General features: G+C 38.5%; 1 protein-coding gene across 2 annotated transcripts in view; it reads right to left on the reverse strand.

The window, feature by feature from the left end:
- Positions 1-325: 325 nt before the first annotated feature.
- The window catches only part of LOC5566323 (activin receptor type-1), a 59490-nt gene continuing 40206 nt past the window's right edge, over positions 326-19609 (reverse strand). For both annotated transcript variants that reach the window (XM_021840355.1, XM_021840356.1), the window contains 7 exons: positions 16421-16719; positions 16131-16354; positions 15852-16066; positions 2081-2303; positions 1822-2009; positions 1529-1754; positions 326-1468 (listed from right to left, as the gene is read on the reverse strand). In XM_021840355.1, coding sequence (XP_021696047.1) covers positions 1316-1468; positions 1529-1754; positions 1822-2009; positions 2081-2303; positions 15852-16066; positions 16131-16354; positions 16421-16719 — 1528 coding nt within the window. In that variant the 3' untranslated portion in view covers positions 326-1315. The remainder of the gene's footprint in view (positions 1469-1528; positions 1755-1821; positions 2010-2080; positions 2304-15851; positions 16067-16130; positions 16355-16420; positions 16720-19609) is intronic.

Raw genomic sequence — 19609 nt, forward strand, 5'->3', positions numbered from 1 at the left:
ACATTGGCGACATCTGGTTGTTCCAGTCGCACTAGATTGCACCGAGGCGGGCGTCGGTACCATACATAGTTGATGACTCATCGTTTTGGATGCAGTTTATCATTACAATAGGTTCTGACGTCGGTTATATTAAAAAATAAGTGTACTCCATCGATGACTTCCAGATGTATCGATACGGGAGGGTGTGACCAAAATATGTACAACGGCCATACTCTTGAAGATGACGAAACCCATCGATCCTTAGCCGTTTTCGTATTTTAGCCGTCGGTCTGAGCATGCAGACATGGATGTTCGGATCAAATCAACTTCAACCACAACCGCTTTCGTTACAAACTATCTATCCTTTATATTGATTTTATTGCTTGAAAATAATAGAACTCAACTAATCTAATAAATCGAAACTAATTCTCGAATCAGTTTCTTGCATCTAGCACGATTCTCAAAGTCGAGAAATGCCGTACATTTCTTGTGTTCTTCTCGAATCACTCCTATTCACCCAACAAATCTCGCATAAAAGTAGTATAGAAATCAAAGGTAGAGGAAATATTTACACAAAATCAATGAATAAATGAGCTTATTTCCAAAATATTAGACTAACCCTAGAGAATCTTATCTCTTCCTTTCATGCTCGGGAAAAAATGTTTACTAAATGGCACTTAATTTGGATGTGAATTTGTCCCAACTGAACAAATAGAAAGAAAGTGTAAAACCGTTCCAGAAAGGGTATAACGTTGACCTGTTTTTCGATTCCTCACGCAAAAGTGTAAATAGTTCTATCTTTGTTTGGGGTGTTAGATTTGCATCGTATTGAATCTGATTACAGTTTGCATTGTCGTATTTAACAATATATATTCAGTTAATAATACTGAACATTGTTTGATATTATATTTTTTGGGTTTTATGATGATAACTCATCAAAACATATGTCCTAAAATTAAATGAAATGAAAAACGTCGTAACTTTCTACGAACGAAAATAAAGTAGTGATAAAAACGCAATTCGATACTCAATTTAAAGCTGATGAAGGGGACCGACGGGACAATTCAAAAATGGTTCGTAAAATTAACAGTTCTAGTCTAGTACAGTCATTAGATTATACACACAAAATATGTACACGATTGAAATGTTTGAACGCATTCACACATAGTCGCACATTCAAACGGACTTTTGCACTCAACAGGCACAAACCAACCATACCCAAGAACCTACATCCAAACCCCGAAAAGTGATATTGTTGTTGTCTCATTTGATACCTTGATTTCGCTGTAGATGAAGCGCCATCACCTTGTCCCGGATAGCGACAGGGCAGCAGCCATCAAACGCAGATCTCCCCGTCGTAGTTGAGCTTGACCGTTTCGTCCAAACTGGCCAACTTCAGTAGCGTCTTCTTTATCCGCAGCGCCGGCAGACGCACATTCGAGTTGGCGTGCCAGCACTCGCGCATCAATTTGGCCATGCCGGACAGGAGCTAGAGGTGATACCAAAAGTTAGTAGTGTATTTTGAGGTTGGTGGAACTCGGAAACTTACCGGATCCGAAACCCAGCGATTTGGTATCGATGGTCGATAGTTATCGCCACAGACCACCTTTCGCATCTCTTCGAAGCTCGGATCGGACGTGACGCAGTCGTAAAACGGAACCTTATAGTCCTCGGCGATGCCATTCGACAGAGTGCGCCTGCAGATCTCCCAGAACATCAGTCCGATCGCGTAGATGTCTGCCTTGCGTAGGGACTCGAAGCATTCCATGTTTATGCTGGAAATGGAAAAAAAAAATCGATTTGAACTCCGTGCATTTTGACGACAGTGTCTTCATAACTCACCTCTCATCCAGCACTTCCGGTGCCATGTAACGCTTGGTTCCGACTCGAGCCGTATTACCCATGTCGATCTTGTTAGTCGTCTGACTGTGCGTCACGGCAAGGCCAAAGTCGGCTATCACACACGATCCGTTGATGCGCACAAGGATATTCTTCGTTTTCAGGTCACGATGAGCGATTGCCGGTTTACCCTTCAAAAAGTAGAAATCGATTAGATCCTGAACTATTCTATATAAAAGTCAGCGCCTGGAACGATACCCACTTCCGTGCCGAAGATTTCTGTGTGCAGATGCACCAAACCGTTGGCAATTGAAAGGCAAATCGTCGCCATCTGGTGATGGCTCAAGGCAGTCCGGTTCAGATGATCAAACAGCGATCCCAGCGGGTAATAGTGCGTGATAAGCCAAAGCTGGGTGCACGAATTCCGCGAGGTCATGTCCGACCCAATGTAGCCGAGAATGTTCTCGTGCCGCAGCAGTACCGTACTGGAAAAGTTTCACATGAAAATTACAGAACTGTAGGTTTAAGTATCAAATCAATCAGATAGAATGAGTGTTAAAAATAGGAACTTTAGAGACCACATGTTTGAAAACAAAAGACCTAAAACAAACCTAAAATAGGCCAATCAGGTACCAAAGAAAGAAAAAGAGAATTAATCAACTATTTTCGATCTAAATACCATTTTTCGTTATCTAAAATCGTTCTAAACACGTTGTGCGCAATTATTCATTTATTTTTTTCGCAAATTTATTAATTTTGGTTTTTGATTTATTTTTTTTTATTTTCGAACATCCCTATCCTTTTTCATTTTTTCTTGAACCTTCTCCTAGTTACTGATTTTTTGACAATGATAAAAAAAATACTTTTGAAGGCATTAAATTTTAATTTATTTCTAGAACATATTTTATTTTCCGTGTAACTAACGAAAAAAAAAACAAATTCCAAATTATTTAAAACCAGGCTCTTTTTCTGTGATAAGTTGATTGTAGAAAAATATAACAGATTCGATTTATTGGAATCTATGACAAAAGGCCGAAAGACAAAAGGTCGAAAGGAAAAGGGCGAAAATTTATTTTCAAAGAAGGAAAATTTTCCCACTAAGCAAATTATTTTCTTGTTTATAATTATGAATCGTGGTTTACGGCTAACCAGCCGAGTGGAAGTTTAACAACTGGCGTAGTGGTAACGCGCCCCAACTAGAGATCGGGGAGTCGTGAGTTCGATCCTCACTGAGAAGACGTGTAACTTTTTCGCAAATCTTCACATCAATTTGTCCATCTAATCCAATTGCAAATTATATGTAATGTTTAGCTTTTCGGTAGTTGTTAAACTTCCACTCGGCTGGTTAGCCGTAAACCACGATTCATAATTATAAACAAGTATTTATCGAGCAACGGACTCATGCTCCGTAACCGGTCGTTTGAGAACGTTGCGACCCATTGGAAGCCCACACAATAGATACCTCAGCCAGCGCAGTTGCTGGCTAGTGTAGTGTGCTATTCCTATACCTAAAAACAATGCGCTCTCGGGCTAGGCATTAAATATATATAGAAAGCGTTGTGTTTGGATGGGCATCTAATTCTTCCGAAAGAGGTGCACTTTGCGAAAGAGGACCACGTGATTATTGAGCTGAAATCGAATTCAGGTTAACTTCTGCGTTCATGAGTCTTATCATGGCGTAGTGGTAACGCGCCCCAACTAGAGATCGGGGAGTCGTGAGTTCGATCCTCACTGAGAAGACGTGTAACTTTTTCGCAAATCTTCACATCAATTTGTCCATCTAATCCAATTGCAAATTATATGTAATGTTTAGCTTTTCGGTAGTTGTTAAATTATTTTCGACGTTTTGTCTTTCGACCTTTTGTCCATAAACCAATTTATTGTTTTACACTTTAAATGAATCTCAAGCATTTGTAGGTTTAAAAAATGCATTTTCAAACATTTTTTTCAAAAACACAAAAAAGATTCAAAAGCCTTAAAAAAGCTTTCCTTATATGCGTGTTATGAGACGAGGTTTAAGCCAAAACTCAATCATTTTAATTTCCGAGCTACGAAAAAATACACAAAATTCAAAAGTGTACTCCGTCTTCGGGTCTTTGGTTTGGGTATTAGAGGTTAACAGGAACCAGAGGGTATTCAAAGAGCAATTTTATAAGTTTTTTTTTTTCAAGAGAACTAGAGATGAATTTTCTAAGAAAAATTTCAAAGAATTTCCTTGGTCATTCCTTGCGACATCATGCACGTTATTATTTTAGGACTCCTTCGTGATTTATTCAAAAATTTACTCAAAATTCTACGAAGAACTGCACTATTCCGACACGCTGCTCATCGAACGTTATATGGGCAAAATAATCCGCTAGATGTGTGCTGTGAAATGTTCAATAATGTGCATCACTTGTACGATTTTATTATAGATTTAGGATTACGGATTTTACGGAGTTGAAGTCTGTGTTATGTATTTTTATTTAAGTCGAAGACCAAATAAACCAAGAAATAAAAAAAAAATCCATCTGGTATTAGGTATTTACAATTCTTCACTAGGAACTCATTCCAGATTATCGTTAAGGATACCTTTCAGAATACAACCAATAATTTTTCGAACGATTTCTTCAGAAATTACTCCAGAGATTTCTTCATAGATTCTTTCTAAAACTTCTCAATAAACATCTCAGCTTACCAAAATTGTATCCCATAATAAATATCCTTCCATAGATCTCGATCTCTAGAATTTTCGTTCAGTAATTCTTCAAGATTTCGAACAGGAATTTCTATAATGATATCCTCAACAATTCTCGAAGATAATTTTCCTGGGCTATCTTCACAAATTTCTTCATTCCTGAAATTATTGGAAAAATTCTGAAAATACTAATCCATGAAGCATTTCTGTATTTGAGAAAACTTCTTGAGAAAACATGATTAACTCCCGCGGGATTGAACTCCTGCAAGGATCTTTGATGATACGTCTGGTTTCTTGAGAACTTTTTGAAGGATTCAATTAGTATTTTGCTTAAATAACAGGTTCGGCAGCGAATAAACGAACTTCAATAATTTCGTGCTTAAAGGTATGGATTCCCCTGTTTTTAATAAGGATTACCCTAGAATTTGCGCCAAAGAATCCACCAGAAGGTTCTCCATAGTTTTTTTTCAGAACTATCTCAAGAAAGTCTTTCTTCTGAAATTTGCCCAGCGATGCTTTAATCGGTTTCCTAGGATTTCCTCCAAGATTATCGAATGAGACATCTTCGAGAATTGAATTATTATTTTTTCCAGAGTTGCTTGCATAAATTTCTACCAGTTTTCTCCATTAAGGATCCGAATTTTTGTAGGATGTCAACCACGTGTTCTTCTAAGCATACCTTAATAAACTACTCTGGAAAATCTTTCAAAATCTCTTTCAGGAAGGCATCTAGGAATTTTTTGAAAAAAAAAAAATATTCAAGCCAATTCAAAAATATTTTCTCCAAGAATTTGTTCAGGGAAATATTAGGGATCAACTAAGAAATTTTGACGTAGAAGTACGTCTTTCTTCTCTATACAGGAGTGAAATTGGAATTTCAAAACCGAGAGCGTTACGCTGGCATGAAATATTTTGAACGTTTATAACTTTTCGCTGGCTTAACGAAATTTCTTGATTAGCACCTCAATCGAAAGATAAGACATCAAAGCTTCATGTCGTTTACTTACTGAATCCCACATACCTGTCCAAATAGTTTAATAACTGTTTTAAAAGAGAACGTTGATTTCAAACAAATCTATAAATAGGGGTGGCTAGAGAAAATTTGACGTCATTTGCTTTTCACTCTCCGATTGGCTCGCATCTCAGCAGGCGACAGATCGGCTTGCTCTGACCGGGCGTGCTTCTCAGGAACAGACATCGATAGCGAAGGACGCCCCCGTTTGTCTTGCTTCGCTCAAATCAAACTGTCGAGCGAGCGAGAGAAGATGCCGTCCGAAGCTAAAGCCATCACCGCTGCCGTCGCCTAGAAGAAGAAGAGGAAGCAGTCCACAGGTGAATTTGCGGTCGAACTGTGAACACGGTCGGGTGAGTCATTCTCGCTTTGTGGTTCACCGCTTGTTTGCGTTCACCCAGCCATCGACATCGCCGCCGCAAATTTCATCGGCCGAGGAGCTGTTAACCCGCGCTTCAAAATTTCGACTCGTGATGAAATCCTCATTGGTGGTCAAGAAGCAATCCCGTTAGGGGCAAATACCAGAAGCCCCCTGAGTTTTGCTGGTCCGAGCAGTGTTATTTATCCGTAACAACATCGAAGCTTACAAAGCCATCGGTTCTTTTCAGAGCCATCAAATTTGTGGAAAAGAGTTAAAAGAGAAATATTTCCGACTTTATTTATAACTTCTAATATTACTAAATCAATTTCACACGGCTTCATACAACATTTCATTTGTCATGAATAATTTATGACTCAACCATTTGAGATTTTACTCGCGGACGCTGCTGCAGTGCCTTCGGGTGAGTGCTCAACGATTATAAAATAGAGTGGCTTTTCCATCAGCGCCTCTTATGTTCCATATTTTATGGGAACACTTTGATTAGGAAAATTATCCCATGTAACAAAATTGCGACATATTTAGAATGCTTTTGAAAAGTCATTCTCATTGAACAATTGTAATAATTTTGGCACCCATTTTTCTTCTTGGCATTAACGTCCTCACTGGGACAGAGCCTGCTTCTCAGCTTAGTGTTCTTATGATACTTCCACAATTATTAACTGAGAGCTTTCTTTGCCAAAGTTTCCATTTTTGCAATCGTATATCGTGTGGCAGGTACGATTATACTCTATGCCCAGGGAATTCAAGGAAATTTCCATTACGAAAAGATCCTGGACCGACCGGGAATCGAACCCAGGCATCTTCAGCATGGCTTTGCTTTGTAGCCGCGGACTCTAACCAAACCACTCGGCTAAGGAAGGCCCCAACTTATTCACATGCATTTGCAACTTTTTCGATTTTCCATACAAAATGACCAACTTTGGTAAGTTAGATCTCAGTTATTTATGGAAATATGGTCCAATGAAACATTCACAGAACATCAGATGTAACTTGAGTTTAAACATATATTTTTGAATAATTTTTCCAATTACAAGTTTTTAAGTAATAACGGTTTGACTAAACTGTAATTTTCGACGAAAAATTCAAAACTTTTTATCTTAAATTCTGATAGCCTTACACAAAAACTGTCTTCAGCAAACTTATTCATCTCGTCAAAATCTACAACTTTGCTGTTTAGTTATGTCAATTATAAAAAATCGTCAAAAAATTCACTTTAGTCAAACCGTTACTGCTTTTCAACGTGTGATTGGAAAAAAACACTCAAAAATATATGTTAAAATTTAAGTTATGTCTGATATTCTGTGAAAATTTCATTCAAATCGGTTCATAAATGACTGAGATATGATTTATCAAAGTTGGTTATTTTGCATGAAAAATCAAAAGAGTTGCAGTTTTTTTTTTCTCAGCGAAGAATCATCAACGAAAATAACGCGAAAGCAATAACCAATCGCGTGCGAGTAGCGAACGGAGTGACGAAACAACCAAGTGAGAACCCCACCACTCGCCATCGGTGAACGGAGCTCGAGCAAATAAAACCACTGGTTGTTCTGCTCCCAGCTCATTCACAAATCGAACGGCATAACGAACGGATCAAGCAGCGGAGCAGCAAAGAAGAGCGCGTGAAAGCCACAGCAGTGTGCAAGTAACGAACGGAACCAGAGAGCAACGAAGCGAAAGCAACAACTGAAAATCATTCAGTGGACGGATTAGTAGTCAGCGCCAACCGGCGACCTGTTGGAAAGTAACGCCAGCGAAATATACACCATCTGCCTCTCCTTACCATTCATATTCTTGTAGTTGATGAATTCAATGAAATGGTTTGGTTTGGCGATGGAGCAAAGAGTTATTTAGGATGATTTTACTTAACAAAGAGTTGTTGATAAATATTCCAATCAATAAGAGTTGTTTTGAAAAAGTTCACTTTTAGCAGACTTTTCCTCGGAAAATTTCTGCTTTACCAAAGAGTTGTTAATGAAATTCCTGCAGCAAAGGGTCGAGTTTCTCCCCACGAATATTTCCAGCCAGGACCAGTCATGGCCCCCGCTTCCAAAAATCTCGAGTACGGAAATTGGAAAATGTATTAAAATTGCGACAAATTTTAAATACTATTCAATAAACTGTTTCTTGATCAATTGTAATGAGCAACTATTGATCTGAATTGATTTTTCTACATGTTGTCTATTGCGTTAATCTGAGAAATAGGCTATATGAAATTGATGTCTTGGCAAGGGACGTATAAGATGAGCATTATGCTGTAATTGCATCCCGACGGCACTGCAGCAGCGTTCTCGGAACATGCTACGAGATGAATTAAGAGACTATAGCTAGTATGTGGTAAGCACATTAAGAAATATTACTAGCTATACTGTGTTTATCACGAGAAGTTCTTACTAGCTCGAAAGTGTAAATGAAATGAACCGAATCCAGCTGTTGTTACAGAGGGATTTTAATCCGAAGGTCATTCGTCCCTTAAATGAACCGAATCTGTCGAAGATAGTATGTTTTACATAATTTGAATTGCAGACGATGCTCCCCCCTTTCGTATTCTTCGCCTTCTTCTGATTGACCAATCTACGATAAGATACATGAAGTTGATGTCTTGGTTAGGGATTTACATACCTTGGAAAATTCACATGCGCGTTCGTATGGACAGTAAAAATATCAACATTATTTTAATAGCTTACAATTAATTAAAATCACGCATGTTTTGGTTTCGTGCAAATTTTAAATATTTCTGATCAATGTTCAATGTGTTCTGATTTATATACTATGACATTTGCAATAGACTAACATGTAGAAAAAATTCAGATCAATAGTTGCTCATTACAATGGGTCAGGAAAAAGTTTGTTGAACAGTATTTAAAATCTGTCGCAATTTTAATACATTTTCCAATATCCATACACGAGAATTTAGGAAGTGTTCCCCCATTATATAATAAATCAACGATGCTGTTAGAAATACCATACAATGCTAAGTAGTATGATGTTATTACGGTCCGACGGCGCTGCAGCGGTAAATTCTCAAATTCATGTAATTATGTGGGGTAAATTATGTGAACCAAATTGTAGTATACCGCGATATTTAGATCATTATAGATAAATCAGTAAATATCATCCAATAAACCCTTTTATGAACGTATGTTGGCCCTGAAATGGGCCGATTGAGCTTGGATGCTGTGACCACGAGTTTACCACGAGTCGAAATCTAGAAGCGCGGATCGGTCAACCTAGAAATCTTGAGCGATTTCACAAACCAGATGCTGGATTGGCAGCTTGAAGATTGACAGCTCAGCAGATTTCTAGCATCGAGGTACTTCTTGCTGAGGAAGTTCGGAGGAGCTCTTACCAGCTTGAGAGCGGAATTGGAATGAAACTGGATCCGACGAAGGAAGCATGTTTTATAACCTCAGAATAGCAGATGATGCTCCTCCCTTTTGTGCTCTTCGCTTTCTTATCGACCAATCTGGGAAATGGGTATGTGCCAATAATTGCGGAGAATGCTACTGCGTGAGAAATTGGTCGAACATGAATTGCTGGAAGGGTTGATATTAACTAAATATTCAATACGAGCTATTGATAATCAATCGTTTTCTTTATTATGACGGTAAATTTCTGATCCATGGGTGCCAAAATTATTACAATTGTTCAATGAGAATGTCTTTTCAAAAGCATTCTTAATATGTCGCAATTTTGTTACATGGAAAAATATGGAACATCAAAGACGCTGTTGGAAATGGCACTCTATTTTACAATCGTTGTGGAATGTTGAGCACTCACCCCGACGCACTGCAGCAGCGTCCGCGAGTACAATCTCAAATGGTTGAGTCATAAATTATTCATGACAAATGAAATTTTGTATGTAGCTGTGAAATTGATTTAGGAATATAAGAAGTCATATATAAAGTCGGAAATATTTCTCTTTTAACTCTTTTCCACTAATTTGATGGCCCTGAAAAGGGCCGATGGCTTTGTTAGCTTTGATGCTCTTACAGATAAATAACACTGCGGGATGTTATCAGTTGATTGCCATGGTCAAACGGGGAATCCTCAACTCAAATGTATAAATTTGAGCATATTTGCTTATACGACGAACCGAAAGTTTCGTGGCGTGGATGGCGCACAACAGTAACAGGTAGTGGATCACCGGGCTTAAGTCGAAATCTGATGATGGCGGCGATGACGATGGCTGGGTGAACGTAAACAAGCGGTGAAGCACAAAGCGAGAATGACTTGCCCGACCGTGTTCACAGTTCGACCGCAAATTTTCCTGTGGACTGCTTCCTCTTCTTCTTCTTCTTCTTCTTCTTCTTCTTGGCGGCGGCAGCGGTGATGACTTTGGCTTCGGACGGCATCTTCTTTCGCTCGCTCGACAGTTTGATTTGAGCGAAGCAAGACAAACGGAGAGGCCTTCGCTATCGATGTCTGTGCCTGAGAAGCACGCCCGGTCAGAGCAAGACGATCTGTTGCCTGCTGAGATGCGATCCAAGCGGAGAATGGAAAGCAAATGACGTAAAATTTTCTCTAGCACCCCTATTTATAAATTTGCTTGAAATCAACGTTCTGTTTTAAAACAGTTATTAAACTATTTGGACAGGTATGTGGGATTCAGTAAGTAAACGACATGACCCTTTGATGTCTTGTCTTTCAATTGAGGTGCCATTCAAGGAATTTCATTAAACCAGCAAACAGTTATAAGAGTTCAAAATATTTCATGCCAACGTAAGGCTCTTGGTTTTGAAATTCCAATTTCACTCCTGTATAGAGAATTTTTATTTTACTTTCAAACTGTGCGGCATAATCAACTGCAAACGCATTCAGTTGCCGATGGTTAGTGCCTGTGCTTTTACTGTTCATAAGTCGCAAGGTGGAACTTTCCCCGAGGTCGTGTACGACTATGACAAAAGCCAGGATCAGCAATTGGTATATGTTTGTTTGTCGCGGGTTACTTCACTGCAAGGACTATTTTTGACAAACTCTTCCAATATTTTTAAGTTCCATCATGCCAAAGGCAGCAATTCTCCCAAGAGGGTTGACTTGAGGAATGAGCTGCAGCGCTTAGGCAATCATCGATTAGTGACGCTTTGAGACGAACTGCGAGAAATACTGGATCATAGCGGCCAAGCCTGCATATTGATGAGTATCAATGTACAGAGCCTAAATGCTCATGCAATGGATATTGCTACAAACCAAAGCACTGGACCGATTCTATCGATTCTTACTATCGAAGCACCTGAGCTATCAAACATCTAATCTACTGGAGGAGTTTGGCGAACTACAGCTGGAGCCAGAAACCGATCACCCAACCAAGCAACACAAGGAAGCAACGATCAAACAAACAAATTCAATCATCTGGCATTATTCCTGGAACACCAAACACTGGTTCTCGGAACCACAGAACGACAAATGGTTCTTTTCAGGACTACCAAAATGAGTCCAAAAATAGTTAACTTCTGAAAACTTCATCCGATCAATAACAACACAAAACTAGTACACTTGCAAATTCATACACATGACAAATCAAATTATTAATCATCGTAGTTCTACGTCAACCCCGCGGTAATGTAATAGACATTACCCACCCTAATTTTTTTCATAATTATTGGATGAACTATTGAGCTTTTAGAAAAATAAAAAATAAAAGATTTTAGGAAAATATATTTTTTTAGATATCTTTGTTTTAACTTCTGGAAAACTAGCATAGCATAGACTCTGCTAGAAGGTTGCTACTTCATGATTGATCGAAACTGGTAGGAATTGCATTGCGATCCAAATGAATGAGGGATGGGACTATCTGCTTACTCTCGAAGTGTTCATTTGAGCAGCTCTCATATTATTGATCAATAATATCGTCGACCAAGTCCTTACAGTCAGTTGGGTGGGGTAGGAATGTTAGTATGTAGTCATTGTTGCTTCTAGAGACCGAGAACTCTGCATCTCCACAATCACCACGGGAAGGGAGTTGATGAGTGAGGGAGGAAAATATCTGGAAATCACCATTCGGTGATGCGAACCATGCATAAGGAGAAAAAATAAGACTCTTACTTAAAACTAGTTTAGAATTTGTATCTCGCGATGAAAATATAATAGTACATATTGGTAGAAATTACGTTTACATTCGGACTGTCGAAGTATTTAAAGGTTATTTTTTAGTAATGACGACAATAGAAAGGTATATGTATATTAAACCTACTTGAAATAGGAATAATAGGCTTATGTCGAAAGTTGTAGGGACGAAACATCCATAGTTTGCTTGAAAATTATATAAACATTGCGTTGTAAAATGTGTGGTAATAAGCATGAAACGAGCGGCCATACCAGTTGGCAATTCATCCTCGGCTGGACACGAATATATTCTCACACTCGCACAATGCGAACCGAACACGATTGGTCATGATTCCGTCGCTCACCCCACAGAAGCATGCAACGGAATCGAAATACCATACTACTCTGATTAAACTTCTGAAAAAATCCTGATAAACTCCTGCAAGGATCTCTTGAATCGAATCCCTCGAAAACAATCGAATATCATGCTGGGTTTTCTTCAAAAAACGTAGGACGAAATCCCTGAAGAAATGTGTGAAGGAATGATTGGTTTAAGGTGAAGGTGAATCGAAACCAAAATCAAATTTTCAGGAGCACAAATCTGGGGAACCAAACATCTGTTCAAGCTGAAAACTTAATCGATTGGTCACTAGATGGTGGTGACCAATCGATTAAGTTTTCAGCTCAAGCAGGTGTACGGTTCTCGAGATTTGTGCTCTTGAAAATTTGAAGTTTGGCTTCGATTAATCTTCACCTTAATACCTGGAATAATTGCTGGTTTGAAACGTTAAATAAACTTTTGAAGAATTAATGGAGATTTTATTTAGGAAATTATTCAAAGAGAGTGCTTCGTGAAACCCAAGCGGGACAGTTCGGTTTTGCGTCGTCCGATAGATTTTGCTCACGGTTTCGCCTGAGTTCTCGTCGATGGAGATTTTTTTCCTGTTGTGGAGCGTATTGCTGGGTAGTGCTTCGTGAAGCCCAAGCAGGACGGTTCGGTTTTGCGTCGTCAGATAGGTTTTGCTCACGGTTTCGCGCGTGGTTTCGCCGCCGAAGAATTTTTTTTTTTCTGTTTTGGAGCGTCTTGCTGGGTAGGTATTTGGGAAGGCACAAGCAAGACGGTTTGTTTTCGGGACCAAGGGTGGAACTGGCGGCTCTTTACTGCTACCCCAACGTGTCGCTGGTTCTAAAAAGTAAACAACCATACAAAATTACGACCAAACAATGGTGAAGGCGTAATCAATTTTCTAGAAAACATCCATTTTGGGAATTAAGCCGAATTTGCGTATTAAATTGCCAACAGTGCACTGCAATAGCACGTAGCAAATGACTGCTTGCAAATAATATCTTTCAAGCGCATTGATTACCTGTAATTTTGCGAATATTTTTTTTTTACTTTTCCGCGTTAAGCCTTAAAACTGATTCTGGACTTAGGTTGGCGGCTTTTCAATTTTACTCCTATTTGACAGCCGCCCTCCACCCTTGTTCGGGACGCCAAGAAGATTTGCTGTCAGTGTCAGTTCTGTGTTCAGTCGAGCAACCATTGACATGTACAGTCAGTCTATGCTATGCTATGCTATTTTATTTGGGAAATTATTCAAAGAATGCTAGGAAGGACTGCAGGAGAAATTGCTGGATGAAATTCTAAAGAAATATCTAGAGAAATTTGTGTTGACACTCATGAGGATTTCCTGATCGAATTTACTGAGGAATTTGTAACAGTTTTTGCAAAGGTTTGCTGGAATAATCCCAAGAGTTTTTTTTTTGAGCAATTCTTGAAAGAAAGTGTTCTTAAAAATGTCTGGAAGAATAACTGGAAAATTCAGCGTAGCCAATCTTGATGGAATATTTGTATGGTTTCCTGGGAAAAAATTCCGATAATAAATAATTCAAAAACTCTACCATACACCTTTATGGAATTTCGTGGAAAAATTCCTGTGAGAATCAACAAAGTTTTCAGAGCAATCCCTGTGGAAATTCTTTTAGGTAATGGCGTAGAGGTGCTCAAGAAATTTTAGGAGCAAATTCTGGATAAATTCCACTAAAAAATCTCTTGCAAAAAACGCAATTTCTGGGAGAATTGGTGAACGAAGCTCTAAAGGAATATAGGAAGTAATTTTTGGAGGAGAACTTGAAAGTATTGCAGGCAAACAATTCTGGCGAAATAACTTGAAAAATTCTTGAAGCTATTCGTCGAGTAATCTGAGAAGAAGTTCTGGAAGAACTTGTAGAATATTCCTGTAAAAGGATCCAAAGGTGGTACTTCTTTCAAGAAAAAAAATGGAGATCATCTTTTGAATAGAGACTATCAAGAGACTAAAAATAATCGCAATCTTTGAAAAGAAAGCTGCTAACAACTCTGAAATAAGTATTAGAAATCGATATACACCCAGGATAATATTTTGGAGGGACTCATGAAAATCCTCGTACAGTGTTCTTCAAGTCAAGTGTATTTTTCCTGAACAAAAATAATTCTGAAGCTCATCCTGTGATAGAATTACTATTGGGTGTTTAAGAGAAAATGAGAAAGATGTCAATACCTTTCTGTAATTAAAGTAGAGAGCGTATTTTTTTGTCTCTCCAAACAATAAAAATAGATAGCTCTCGGGTGTTATCAGTTCAATCGAAGATGGAGTCGAAACAGTAAGCACTCCGCGAGCGTGTTGTACGGTTTTACGGGTTTACATACGTGTCAAAAGAAAGGAAATGCCGTCCCATTGAGGATTTTTTCGGCTCCTTCAGTAGTATAGTATACAAAAATGATTGGTGGGCCAAGGATACGAAGCAGTTGACCACGAGCATCCGGAATTGTATTCGGAAGATGGAATACATGCCGTCCAACGCTCTTATGAAAGCAGCGCGACTAATTTGCGTCGTATGGCTGATCAGGGCTTTTTCTCCAATGTTCATTGACGTTTTTTTTCATTGAAGAATAAATATTATGTTTTTAATAAAAAAAAATACTGGAATCGTAAAAAAAAATGTTTTTACTATATGGCTGAAAAATTCTCATTTTTTATTGAACACCTGTTACATTGTTATCGAACGAATCGACTCAATAGTTATTTGTTTTAATATACCTATATTTGAACTCAAAATTTACATTATATTAACGAAATTTGGTGCACTGATGGTAACTCAAAGAAGGCATCAAGGTTTCCTTCGAGGAATCTGCGAAGGAATTCCGGAGCATAGCATATTCGCATTATAGGACCCAAAGGATACAAGTAAAAATAGAAACTTTTTAGAAACATGCATTGAAATAATTACCAAGTGCATGAAAAAACACCTGCTACAAACTCCATTATAATAATTAGAAAATGATATACATCCTTCCTAATATTCAGAATGAATCCCTCAAAACCCTCGTGCAGAACATTTGAAGAAAAGTGAGAGATTCTTCAAGATGCCACGCTAGAAATTCTAGTAGGAAGATCTATAGGAGTTTTTGGAGGTGTGCTAGACAAAGCCAAAGCTAAACCTTTCATGGTGTTACCAGTGTAATGTAATTATCCTATCTAGCAATTCTCTACTCATTAATTCCAAATTCGTCGTTGAAATTCAAGAGCTTTTATTCTTTGAACATGTAAATTCATGGTTAGAGAATTGCCACTGAGTGTTACCGTTACGTTGAACACCTACACATCAGCATAATCATTAAACGCTAGTGGGTTAGGAAAAAACGATCGATTTTGGTAGAAATTTGAGAAAACATTGTCTGTCTTCTACTATATCAGAAGACAATTCCATCGAGAAATTGAGGAAAGTGACTTAAGAGACCATTTTTTTAGAAAGAGAAACTTTCTATTGAAAATAGAGACTAACAATAAAATAATGACCAAGTTTTTTGAAAAGATACCTGCGATTAGTCCTAAAATCAACAATCTTCAACATCTACTTTCAATCCACTATGAACAAACCTGTAGATCTCCGTCTCGCGCTTCCACGAGTCCTCGTCGCGCGAGAAAAATATTTTCACGGCCACGCTCTCCCCGTGCCAGATGCCTCGCCACACCTCTCCGTATCGACCGCGACCGATACACTCGCACAGCGACACCTGCCGGGCCAGTGTACGCTGAATCAAAAGCGGCAAACCACTACCCGAACCGGACGTAACCGAGTGTTGAAGATATTCCTATAAATGTAAAAGTCTGATTCAATACTTGTTTCTTACCTAATCCATCAAAATAATGTCTCACCCGAAGCGTACTGTCCCCGGCACTGGTGGCCCTGAGAATTTCATCACTGGCGTAATAGGTCTCCGGATCATGCTTACTCCTGGAAGCCATTAGTCGCTTGTGGTGCGATCGGCGCATGAAGTACCAAACAATTGTAGCGCCTACGATCAGCATCGTCACCGGACCCAGAATGGCCCCCGTCATTTTCAGTGCATAGGTTGAGCTCTCTAGCTTCATCACTTCATCTGCGAAATAAAAAGAAGCCATTATTAATCTTCTGAATTCTAAGAAACCGTATTCAAGCGTCATACTTCCATACTCCACCGGTGGCAACGCTGGGAACGTCCCGTTGTTGCAGTAGTCTCCGGTGCAGCACTCGATGTTGTACGTTCCGGAGGCGTGCCGTTTCTTCGGTCCACTGCTGTTCATCAGGCTGGGATTGCAGTAGAGGGGAAGTTGCTCGTGGGTGGTCGTACAGCCGCGGGATACGCTCTCGTGCCCGTACTGGTCACGGATTCGCGACTTCCAGCACTGGATCGCATTCTGGCAGAGGTGGGCATGGGCCGTCGTGTCGGCGCAGTCGGGCGGTTCGCAGCTGTAGCATTTGTATCTAGCCGTTGGGGAAAGGAGGAAGATTAGCAATTTTGTTTAAGCCCTATGTATAAAATTGACGTAGACAACGAAACTGCGTAGGTAATAGAAATAACTAAAATTGGAGAAAAATTACAAAACGATTTTGAAACTGAAAAAGTACTACTCTGTGTTATCATAGATTTGCCTTTAGAATTTATGGAACATCTATAGCATTTTGTATACACACCACGCTGAGTAGACATCATGAGGTACAAAGGTCATCTCCGTTGTATTGTCTTTCTCTCTTGCAATTTTCATTTTACGGAAGTCCAATTAGACAACGTCTTACAACACAGCTTTAGGTTTTAAACGTTTGGAAGCTTTGAGATTTTTGACTACCTAAATTTAGTATTTCAACAAACCTTAAACCGTTTTCTTTTAGTGTATGTCTTTTAAGTGAACGTTACCTAATCGATCGGTAACCCCTGTTGATCGTTTAAAAATCGTGACATTCCAAATCAGAGTGTCTACTCGTTTACTGAAATGAAATTCCCTGATATTTTCAGGTTTTTTTCCAGGTCTTAAGAAATAATTTCAGGCTCAAGAAAAACTCTGAAATACTAGTGATTATCGAATTATTAATTTTTGAATGAATTTGAATTCATTTCTAACAGTAGGTCTTAAAAGGCTTCAAAATACTTAAACAAAAAACAAAGATTTCTTTAGTGCTTTGGTGGTTATTTCCCAAGCAATTCCCCCTACAATTTCATGTTAGAAACCTCAAGAGTACAATATGGATTTTTCGAAGGAGAAACACAGAAAACACCTCAGAGATTTCATTAGGAATTCCTCCAAAGATTCTCCAACAAAGACCTCCAGACTTTTATGCAATGATTTTTCCACAGACAAACAGACGTAACACTTAGAACAAATCTCGATCCAAATCATAGTCGCGAGGACATGTACGCCCAATGCTAAAATTAGTGTGTTTGGCCGACGGGCCAACAGTTGGCGGTATTGTGTAAACGTCAAACGTGAACAAAAACGATGCGAGCGCTGCGGGTGGTGGATTGGCCACCTACCATATTTTTGAATCGACCGTTAAAAAGGTGGTCGATGGTAAATGATGAGAGTGTGACGTCTGTTTGTCTGTGATTTTTCCATCACTTCCTTTTGGGCACTCTTAAAAATACCCGTTTAGAACATCTAAAAAACAGTATCTTCTCCAGAAAGCACCTCTGGGTCTTTCTTAGAATACCCTACAACATTGAGTTTCAGGATATATTTAACATTTCAACTTTTACAGACATTATTAAATAAAACTTTGGTAAAAACCTGAACGAGTAATATTTTAGAAGAAAACCTAAAGTAAACTCTGATGCAGCTTGTGTAAGGTTAAATCACAGACAAACAGACGTCACACTCTCACTGCTATTCATCGACCAACTTTTTAACGATCGATTCGAATTTATGGTAGGTGGTCAATCAACCACCCGCAGCGCTCGCGTCGTTTTTGTTCGTGTTTGACGTTTACACACTACCGCCACCTGTTGGTCCATCGGCCACCTACAGTGTTTTTAGCATTGGGCGTACATGTTTTCGCGACTATGATTTTAATCGCGATTTGTTCTAAGTGTTACGTCTGTTTCTCTGTGGTTAAATCTAACTCTTGATGAACAAGGAAACTGAAAGAACTCCTGGACACTTGAGGAAGTTTTAGATGATTTCCTAGATCAATGGTTAGGATATTGAAAACAAAAACCAATCACATAGCTTATCCCGTAGGATTTTTCTGAATTCTAATTCCAATAATAACATCGGAAGAAATTCCCAAGGAAGTTTGTATAAGAATGATCGGAGTAATTACTGGAAAATTTGCAGTGGTGTTAACTGGTGTAGAACCTTGAATAAACTTAAGAAGATTCCAAGGGTATTTTATTCGAGAAATTCATTAGAAAACGTTTGGATGAAGTGCTGAAGAAACTCCTAGAAAAAAATCTATAGGAGCTTTATAATGAATCGACGATTGAGTTTATTGGGAAATCCACCTCGAAAAACAGTTGGAGCAATTCCTGGAAGTAACCATGGAAGTAACTCTAAAGGAATTCACATGAAAAGCGTAGGAATTCTTGTGGAATTCCTTAGTAAAATATCTAAGCGAATTTCTTCAAAACTATGGAATAAATCTTTGTGGGTTTTCTTGAAGAAATTTCTGTATATGAATCTTTAGAAAAATCTTCAGAGCAACAACTGGAGATAGCGATTGAAGAATTAGTGTATAGTTTAGGATAGATTTTGAAAAAATGAATCAAAGAAATAAATGAAGAAAATACGGGAGCACAATCTGGAGAAATTCCTCTAAGCGTTCTTCGAAAAGTCGCTGGGTGAATTTCTGGGATAATTGGTAAAGAGAACTCTATAAAAAATTCTGGAGAACATCTTTGAAAGTACTCCAGATCAAATCTCTTGGAATTACTGGGATATTTCTTGAAGCTTTTCCTCGAGGGATCTGTGAAAACAAATCTAGATGAGCTTGTTGAATAGTGGATGATTTTAGTACTTTATGATAAATATATGGTGAATTATTTGAAAGCATTTCACGGAAAACGTCCAAGTATATTAATGAACGGAATCGCAAGCAACATTTTTAAGCGGCGCAGCCGAAATTTTTTATATTAAATAAAGTGTGCATAAATAGTTTCGAAATACTTAATCGTTAACATGTTCAACCATGAATTACTGTTTCAAAATTATTTCCCTAAGTGTGGCCAAAATCCCCTGGGAATTCCAGTTTTTTTTTCAGGTTGAATAAAATTCCCTGAGAATTCCACGTTTTCCAGTTTTTTTTTTCAGGTAGTAGACACCCTGCTTCATATTCAAATAATTCATTTCCAAGTGATTCAATGCGCTCCGTATTCAAGTGATTC

The sequence above is a fragment of the Aedes aegypti genome, chromosome 2 (genome assembly GCF_002204515.2).
Source record: "Aedes aegypti strain LVP_AGWG chromosome 2, AaegL5.0 Primary Assembly, whole genome shotgun sequence".
NCBI classification, from domain to species: domain Eukaryota; kingdom Metazoa; phylum Arthropoda; class Insecta; order Diptera; family Culicidae; genus Aedes; species Aedes aegypti.